The 9,856-nt window shown below is 40.2% G+C and overlaps 1 protein-coding gene across 8 annotated transcripts in view; it reads left to right on the forward strand.

The window, feature by feature from the left end:
• Positions 1-9,551, forward strand: part of iqsec2b (IQ motif and Sec7 domain ArfGEF 2b) — an 85,495-nt gene extending 75,944 nt beyond the window's left edge. For 2 of the 8 annotated variants that reach the window (XM_056246633.1, XM_056246637.1), the window contains exons 5-14: positions 133-294; positions 1,733-1,855; positions 2,146-2,312; positions 2,494-2,633; positions 2,808-2,933; positions 3,086-3,185; positions 4,151-4,312; positions 4,609-4,803; positions 5,670-5,740; positions 7,295-9,551. In XM_056246633.1, the coding sequence (XP_056102608.1) occupies positions 133-294; positions 1,733-1,855; positions 2,146-2,312; positions 2,494-2,633; positions 2,808-2,933; positions 3,086-3,185; positions 4,151-4,312; positions 4,609-4,803; positions 5,670-5,740; positions 7,295-8,707 (2,659 nt within the window). In that variant the 3' untranslated portion in view covers positions 8,708-9,551. The remainder of the gene's footprint in view (positions 1-132; positions 295-1,732; positions 1,856-2,145; positions 2,313-2,493; positions 2,634-2,807; positions 2,934-3,085; positions 3,186-4,150; positions 4,313-4,608; positions 4,804-5,669; positions 5,741-7,294) is intronic. The other 6 variants (XM_056246634.1, XM_056246635.1, XM_056246636.1 and 3 more) reach the window with 6 other exon arrangements.
• The last annotated feature ends 305 nt before the right edge of the window (positions 9,552-9,856 follow it).

Consider the following 9,856-nt stretch of genomic DNA (forward strand, 5'->3'; position numbering starts at 1 on the left):
TCTTATAAGCAACAATCCCACCATTTAATATAATAGCAAGCCAGTGACTAATCTATTATAAATCACATTGAGGAAACTGAATGAATTTGATTAAAGCATGATTAAACTGTACTGTTGTTTTTTGGACTGCAGGAAGCCGGAAAAGGGTATTCAGTACCTGATTGAAAAGGGCTTTGTGTCAGACACACCAGTGGGCATCGCTCGCTTCATCCTGGAGAGAAAAGGTCTGAGTCGGCAGATGATTGGAGAGTTCCTTGGAAACAGACAGAAACAGTTCAACAAAGATGTATTGGAGTGAGTTCACACAATAAATCCTCTAAAAAGCAGCTAAGCCCCTGTTTAGACCTGGTATGAAGATGTGTTTTGGTCGATCGGATCTAAAGTGGATGACACTAAATACAGGTGTAAACGGGATCTAAACATTTTTTTACCTTATGACCACTTCCGGAGGTATTCGAAAACACATTAGACCAGATTGCTTTCGTAATATTAACACTCATGTGGTCGAATGCGTTCGAACAGCCACAAAAGATGGCCTAATCTCTGCCTGCTGAACTAACGTGTAAACATTATGGGAAGCTTGGTAGACAGACGGGATTTAAACTTTGTTGGCTGGAGACCCAAGTTTGGTTTGAAGAAGAAAAATGTACCAAGCACAATGTTCTCTCACCATTCCTGATTTCTAACATGCACTCACAGCATTGAGCATGGCTTGCGGCTATCAGAGAAGAAACGAAAGCTGATGCTCTCAGCATGTTTTTCCGTCGTCTTCGGGCACGTTCATCTGTAAATTGCGTGAGTTTACTTTGTACATTAGATCAAAAGATCTGAAAAAAAAAAAAACATACATTTACCGGTCTATTAAAAAGTCCCCTCAAAGAAATCAGAACAGAAGTGGTTGAAAGTAGTCTAAAGAGACAGATTACCACACCAGGTGTAAACTGGTATGCGTCTCCTTCGTCTACTTGTGATGCGATCGACCAAAACATACCTTATATCTTAATACCAGGTGTAAACAGGACCTAGGATTAATGAAGTCTATTAGCAAATGACAAAAGGTTAATTTTCAAAAAGGTTTGCTTTGAAAAAATTTAATCATTAACAAGGTTCAACTGAAGAGACACATAGGCATGCATTGAATATAAACTATACACCATAACACTAGACTTAGCTTGCAGTGCAACAGAGCAGGGATTTTCAACCTTTTTCAGGCCAAGGACCCTATGGTAGATAGAGAGACAAGGACCCTGTTGTATTAAATTAACTGTTGCATTTTAGGTCTGACTTATAATAACATACATGTAGTATTATTCATGTTAATGTATTTACTGTACAGACTTTAAGATGCTTAAAATAAAGTCATTAAAATAATACTTTTGATGTACATATACTTACAGTACATACACTACATTTTAATTTAATTTAATACATTTTAATCTGAGAATTTGGGCTTTGATTGAAGTTAACCTAATAAAACACTTTTGTTTCATGCATATTCACATTTTTTAGATCAGAACAATAATTGCCAGACCCCTTGAAGTACTCCTGGGGACCCCTTTGGGGTTGTGGAGACCCAACACCCTTGCAATCGAGCAATACAATATTTTGAACAATATTACATCAAAAATGCACAGAAAATAAAGAATTTCTTGATCCACAAACAAATGAACGCACATTTTGGCATGAGAATGTATAAACATGTAACATTTTCTTCCACTTTTGTTTTTCTCAGTTGTGTTGTGGATGAAATGGACTTTTCTGGAATGGATCTCGATGATGCTTTGAGGAAATTTCAAGCTCAGATAAAAGTGCAAGGAGAGGCCCAAAAAGTGGAAAGACTTATTGAGGCTTTCAGGTATGTTAATGCAATCATAGTAAAAAAAAAAAGAAAAAACCTTAGCATTTCACATTCATTAAGTTAAGCACGAGAGGCTATGTGTTACAATGATTTTAACACTATTAAGGGGTCTTGGTAACAGAAGATTCCTATTGATGTTGCTCATAAATCACCTATATAGTGGCATCAAACATGGCTCATCCCATCAGATTGCAAAGCTGGTATAATGCGTTTATAAAACATGTTTTATCTCTCCTTCAATATTTGCACATTTAAATTCTATTTCTCTCTCTGTATCTGTCTTGTAGTCAGAGGTACTGTGTTTGTAACCCAGCACTGGTAAGACAGTTCCAGAACCCAGACACCATCTTCATCCTAGCATTTGCCATCATCCTCCTCAACACAGACATGTACAGCCCCAATATCAAAGCGGAGAGGAAGATGAAGCTGGACGATTTCATCAAAAACTTGCGAGGTGGTGTATAAATCTGTCTCTCTCTCTTTCTCAAATATCACACATTCACATATTTGGCACTTACTTAAGTAGCCAACTAAACACAGTCTCAATCTGCTTTTAAATGTGCCATGTAACTGTCAGGGATTTTGCAAATAGACTAAATCTCTTCTTGTGTGCATGTCATTTCTTTCTCTCTCAGGGGTGGATAATGGTCAGGACATCCCACGTGACTTACTAGTTGGAATCTACCAGCGCATTCAGAAGTGGGAACTGAGGACCAATGATGACCATGTTTCTCAGGTCCAGGCGGTGGAGAGAGTCATTGTGGGCAAAAAACCTGTGAGCACTTCTGAGACATTTAGCAAATTGAGTTTTTTTGGATTGGAATCTTTGAGAATAGTGAATGTTTGAGAACATATTTGCTACTTTGAACTGTTCTGTCAGTTTAAAATCATACTTTTGATGAACAATTTGTAATGTAGTTCCAAAGTAAATGTAAATATCTGTGTGTAGGTTCTGTCTCTGCCCCACCGCAGACTGGTGTGCTGCTGTCAGCTCTATGAAGTCCCGGACACCAACCGCCCTCAAAGGTCTGGAGTCCACCAGAGAGAGGTCTTCCTGTTCAACGACCTGATTGTGGTAATGTCAATAATACACATCAATTAATAATGCATGCCAAATGAATTGGCCCAAGCCGTTTTAGCAACATCTCCTCAGCATGAATGTGTATTTTAAAGTTACTACACATTAAAATGCTTAGTGTTTATTTTTCTTTGTTATTATATTTCAAGGTTACAAAGATCTTCCAGAAGAAGAAAACCTCCGTAACATACAGTTTCAGACAGTCCTTCCCTCTTGTGGAGATGCAGGTTCACATGTTCCAGAACTCCTGTAAGATTTGAAGTTAATTTTTGTCTTTCTTATATATACATAGTATAGTTCAAAAGTTTGGGGTCAATACGATTTTTTATTTTTTTGAAAAAGATTTCTAATGCTCACCCAGACTGCATTTATGTGCTCAAAAATATAGTAATATAATGAAATATTATTGTAATTTTGAATAGCTGCATTCCATTTTATTATATTTTAAAACGTAATTTATTCATGTGATGCAAAGCGGAATTTTCAGCATTTTTACTCCAGTCTTCAGTTTCACATGATTTTTCAGAAATCATTCTGATATGCTGGTTTGGTGCTCAAGAAACATTCCTTATTATTATCAATGTTGAAAACAGTTGTGCTTAAATATTTAGAAGGAAACTATACTAAAAAAATGTAGGAATCTTTGATAAATAAAAAGTAAAAAAAACAAAACAAAAAAACAGTATTTATTAGAAATAGAACATTATAAATGTCTTACATATGTCCTTGTTCATACTGACCCCAAACTTTTAATAAAATATTATTATAAAAGATATGTCATATTCAGACTTCCCAGGCTTAGTTTATAGTTTTCTCATAAAGCTGTAAATTATTATAATCAACATAGTTCAGGTGCGATAGCCATGGAAAACCTGGAAAAATAATATAAAATAATATTGTGATAGATCAGGAAAAGTCATGGAATTTTCTATAGTGAATATTCATTTTTCTGCTTCTCTACAATCATCACTTAAACCTATTTAAAGTGGTCATGACATGGATTTTTAAATGATTGTATTATGTTCCATGAGATTAACTTATAATGTTAAAAAAAAAAATTTGCACAAAAAACAAAAACAAATATATATCCGGAAAAAAAACATTTAATCAAAAATTTCAATGAGATTTCTCATGACCCCTTTTTTAAAATGTAATGTGACATTGTTATTTGTGAACCCTGAATAAACGTGATCTTTTTCTCTCTCCACCCTCAGACTATCCTCATGGTGTCAAATTAGCATCAGCCAACCCGGGCGGTGAGCATAAAGTTTTGATCGTGTTCACGGCCCCTAGTCAACAGGACCGCACACGGTTCGTCAGTGATCTGAGGGAGAGCATTGCTGAGGTGCAGGAAATGGAGAAATACAGAGTAGAGTGTGAGTACAGCACCCTCTGCTGCTCTCATAAATCAACTACACTTTATTCTGGCCCTCTACTGGTGGTTTACTACGACAGCGTTAACATCATTGATTTACAATAACCCTATCTGGTCAACATAATGATGATTCATAGAAAACACATAGTAAACAAGACAAAAATAGCTCATTGTAAACAATTAGCTTTTAGTATGTGTACAGACAAACTACTTGATGCTGGAAACGTTGTGCCTGGTTAGGAAAAGGTCTTACACTGTATAGTCATCTGATGATATTTGTTCTTTCTCCTCCTGCAGCTGAATTGGAGAAGCAGAAGGGAGTAATGCGGCCCAGCCTGCTCACCAACAGCATGATGACAGGAGTGGGTGGAGTCAAGAATGAAGTGGTGAATGGCACTATGGGAAGGCCTAGTTTGGATGATAACTATTCACCAGGAGAGGGCCTCAAACGCACTGCTCTCAGCTCCTCACTGAGGGACCTGTCTGAATCAGGTGAGACTCTTTACTGTGACTGGCAGCCAATTTAATTATGGTCATTTAATACCATACTACATTAGGGGCAAATATAAAATATCAAAGGAAATGTTTACCCAAAAATAAAAATTCTGTCAAAATGTACTCGCCGTCGTGTTGTTCCAAACATGTACTATTTACTTTCTCCCGTGGAACACAAAAAAAGGATATTTTGAAGAATGCTGGTAACTAAACAGTATCGGTTCCCATTGACTTCCATTGTATGGACAAAAAATACAATTGAAGTCAATAGGACCCGAAACTGTTTGGTTATCAGCATTCTTCAAAATATCTTCTTTTGTGTTCAGAGGAAGAAAGAAATGTATATGTGTTTGGAATGACATGAGGGTGAGTAAATGATGACAGAATTTTTGGGGTGGACTATCCCTTTAAATGTACATACTGTACATATACAAAGTTTTTTGTCAAAACAATTATTAAAAGTACTGGATTTTTTTTTGTATGATTCTTTTTATTTGTCCTTATGTCTTTATTATAGGGCTTATTATACGCTAAATTGTAGTTTTGGGGTGATATATTCTTCAAGAATAATCTAAAAATTTGCAGACACCAACAAGAAAGTAAAAATTATGTTAACACTACAGTTGTGTGTGACGCTTTGAGCACTGTTGAGCGAAATCGTAAACACCTCTGATTGCCCTGACGCTCAAAGTGTCACAATTTAAACATTTCAGTACCGAGTCTGACCGAAGTTTTAGTCTGACAACTCTAGTTAACACTGACTGTCATTACACTCAGTCACTCACTCACTCCCACACACACACAAACACACACACACACACACACACTGCAGTTGTGACTGACATCTGCTAACTGGGTAACAGGGAAACGTGGCCGCAGAAACAGCGTTGGTTCCCTTGACAGTACAATGGAAGTAAGTCTGAGTGAAGCAGAGGTCTGTATCTTTAGCTTTAGTCCCCAAACCCAAACCACCCGCATGCCTGCCTGGAATCCCCACAAAACATGGCGTCATCCTGCATGTGTCCTTACCATAGACACAGAGCCATGTGTGTGCATCTTGTGTGACCATGTGTGGTCCGTGGAATGTTAATGTACACGTGACTGAGGCGATGAATCAATACCATCAGTTATTCAGACTCCCTGTGAAGATTTGCAGTCATTCGGGACATTGTTGAAAATCTTGTAGAGTTTACTCTGAGACATCTGGACTAGAAGACATCTTATTGACCCGGAATTAATTCTGCATGACATTGATATTCTATAGAAACACATAAATTTAGTTCATGTTTTTTTTTTTACTTCTCTAGTCATTATTGTATGGTTGCATTGTGCTTTTGTAATGTGGTTTGTGTAGATGTTTGGTATTTGAAATGCTATGCATGGACTAGTGGTTGTATGATATCAGTTCTCTTCATTTTGATACTAAGTCCTGCATTTTATTAAGTGTCCCTTACAAATCAAGTCAAATATGTAATAAAATGTACCCTTTTTTACTCGTTAAGTACACAAATACATAGTCTCATTATACATGATTCATTAGTGTGTTTTGGGGCAGTCCTAAAATGATGATTCACATATGAAACAGCATTGACCAGTGACAGCTTCTGTAATAGCAGGGCCAGCAATGAATGACAGCAGATTGGATGCCACTTCCTGGTTCAGTGTAAAATCGATAATAGGCAATAGATATTAAAAAAGCAATAGGCAAAATGTATTCATCAATCAATCACAAATAAGCTGTATCATTACACAGTTTCTTTTTGTTTTTATATCTGCATTTTTATTAACTGACTGTTTTTGATTATCAGATTTTAAGTTATTTTAACCTAAATATCCAATATTGATAATCAATTGCTGATCAGCTTTTCTAACCATTTATCCATTTCATAGTTGATTTATTGATTTCTTAATTTTTCAAGTGACGATTGATTCGAGCCCACATTAAACGAATTACCGTTTCAACTTTCTGAAGTCTTTCAAACAAGACAAGTGACCACCAATCAAGTCCGCCTCCTTTTTAATCTCATTTGAATACTCTGTTTATGATTACAGAAGTAGAATGGTTTACAAGTGCTGTTTCATCTTAAATTTTATGGCAACTAAACAGATGAGTAATTTCTTGGAAGCATAGGTTTTGACCATTACACAAAACAGAAATAATATTCCAAGTTACCAATAGCAAATTTGGCGTTATTAGGATTCGGGACACATAATAGATAGTTGGGCGCATGTGTTTGTGTAATAATGTTCTGAATTATGATGCGGACACAATGTTGTTTCACTACCCTAATCAACTCACCCCTGTTTTTCCTCCCCATCGAACCCACCTTTCTCTCTGTATCCTTTTGCTATATTTTCTTTCTCTCTCTTGTTTATTGCCCATATTCCTGCTCCACTTTGCACACCCTCTCTTCTCTCTCAAACACTTGTTTTTGGCTTTGCTGTCCTCCTCTTTTTTCCTCCTTTCCCCCCACTCTCTTTGTCTTAGGGTTCCATCATTAGCAGTCCACGGCCTCACCAGCGTTATCCAGTAGCCACTGTTCTCCCGGGATGCTATGGAGCAGAAGATTACCGGCCTCACCGCCCCATCCTGAGCCCCGGAGTGGGGGTGGGGGGTGGGCCGGGGCAGCAACACACACCTGCGGTGACTGGCGCTGGGCCAGTCTCCAGCAGCACCGAGAGAGGAACGACTGGAATGGGGACTGGGAGCAACAGCAACAACACCGGTTCCTTCCTGGGCTCCCTTTTTGGGGGCAAACGGTCCAAAGCGCCGGGTCCTATTATCCCCCCGGGGCCACCTTACCCCGCCCCTGTGGCCCCGCCGACTACAGGAGGGCCGCCGCCTCTGTCCCCGTCCTCGCTTTGCCCGGGGGAGGGCGGGGGTCCTTCCAAGATCCAGGCCCTGCACGCCCAGTACTGCCATACTACCAGCAACAATGTCAGTGGACAGCCTCCACCCCCGTACTACCACCACCACCGCTTCCATACACAGACCGCACCTACATCTGGGCCGCCGGGCCTCCATACTCTTCAGCGGGTCACCTTGCCTCGACGACCACTCCCCAACCCCTCCGCACAATCCCCGTACCAGCCGATCTCCCAGCATACTTTGCAGGGTCGCTACGGGAGCATGGGCAACATGGGCTCCGGCCACCCTCCCCCCCTTTCTCCTCACTCCCCACTCTCCCCTCATCCGCAGTTTGCTCTGTTCCACACGCAGCCCACACACTCGGCCAGAGGCGGCATCAGCAAGCCCCCTCTCACCCTGTCGCACTCTCAGCCGCACCCGCACGCACACTCCCACACCCACCCCGTGCATGTGCACACGCCGCACCCGGGCTCCCACCCCGTGCACCAACCTCACTTCGTATTCGCCAGCCCTCCGCCCCCGCCCTTCCCAGCTCCAACTCAGCCGCCTCCAGTCTCCGCGTCCGGCACTGTCCACCACGGGCCGCCGGCCGCCCAGTATCTGCCCCAGTATCCTCCGTTGGGCTCTATTCCCCCTCCCCCCCCCCCACTCCCCTTTACCCCCCCCTTCCTCCCCCCTTATCCCTCTTACGCCTCTCTCCCCTCTCCCCCCCCAGCACCAAGGCCCACCTTCCCAAGCCGGGGGTCAGCAAGGGCCCTCGCCGGCCCAGAGTGGGGCCGCACCTGGGGGGACGGGCACAGTCGAACGCGCCAAATCCAAACCTACCAACCGAATCAGCACGGTAGTGTGAGCCGGGGGAAGTCGCGAGGCTGGGGGACGCTGAAGGGTCCTTTGGTAATCGGAGGGGGGACCTCTGCGAGGGTGGAGGAGGCGGGCAGCGGCAGGGCCAAATCTGATAATAATGCCAGCGGGAAAAAGAAACGCAGCCTGCTAAGACTCTGCTACTTTCACCTGCGCTTCCCACAAGTGTGATCGAAGGGACTTACCGAGCCAAAACTGCCACACAGATAGTTGAAGGCTCTTAGGTAGATTAGTGCTGTGGGAAATATACTAGACAACAATAAAGAGAAACAATTAGGACACTTTTTTTCAGTTCAGCTGATGTAGATGGGTTGGTGACTGCCAACTGACTTCTTGGCTTCTTCTTAAATTCCATATTCAGACAAGAAATAACCTACTAAAGCATGTAAAAGACACGTGGACATGCACACACAAACTCGAACATAAAATTGTCCACAGTCTTGTTTTTAGTTGCGTAGAGCCATAAAGCTAGGGTAAAATGGTTGCATTCTGCATTCATCATCGCAGGCATTGGAGAAACTGTACCTTGTTTGACCTGGGAACCTGTTTAGGAAATGTGAAGACCAGAGAGCATACGAATAACATTGTGCTGCTGGACAGATCAAAGCACAGTATGTTCAGTGAGTTCATACATTCCAGTAATCATGTTAAGCATTAGTCGCTATAGCATTCGCAAGATGCAATAATCTTTTCACTTAATTGATGTCCAGCTTCTACTTGCTAAATAATTTCAAATGCTCTATTGCTCTTTTTGTATACATCTATAACATTGACATATATAATAGAGATAAATCCACAAAGCAAATATCTTACACCTGGTATGATTGTTTAAAGTAAGTATTGGCCTGACCTCTTCCACTCTTAACACTAGTCAGCTGTAAAACGCCTTGTATGTGGATGTGCTGTTTGTAATCATCCTAGAATCACTTTCAGTATTATTACCATGTGTAAAATTATATGAAATTTTAACACAAAATAATATTTCAGTAATGTTAAATATATAAATATATATCAGTCAAATAATAAATCAGTAACATTTGATCTATAAACTTAATTTCTACAGTTGCACCAATACCATGTTTTAGAAAAGAAATATCAATGTATACACAAATGAGAAAACTTAAATTTCATAATTTGATCTGTAATAATGAGCTTGTTTTGGTAAATTATTTTTATAATTTTTATTTTTTTATTTTAAATCTAAAGTATTGTGCCTAAAATCTAAAAATGTTCTCATGGCAGCATTACTTTCTATTAATCCAGTGTGACAGTAATTTTATTTTTTGAAGAATCCCAAAGGGCTTGAATGAATTTCAAAGG

The sequence above is a fragment of the Rhinichthys klamathensis genome, unplaced genomic scaffold (genome assembly GCF_029890125.1).
Source record: "Rhinichthys klamathensis goyatoka isolate OS25496 unplaced genomic scaffold, OSU_Roscu_1.1 h1tg000040l_1, whole genome shotgun sequence".
Classification (NCBI taxonomy): Eukaryota; Metazoa; Chordata; class Actinopteri; order Cypriniformes; family Leuciscidae; genus Rhinichthys; species Rhinichthys klamathensis.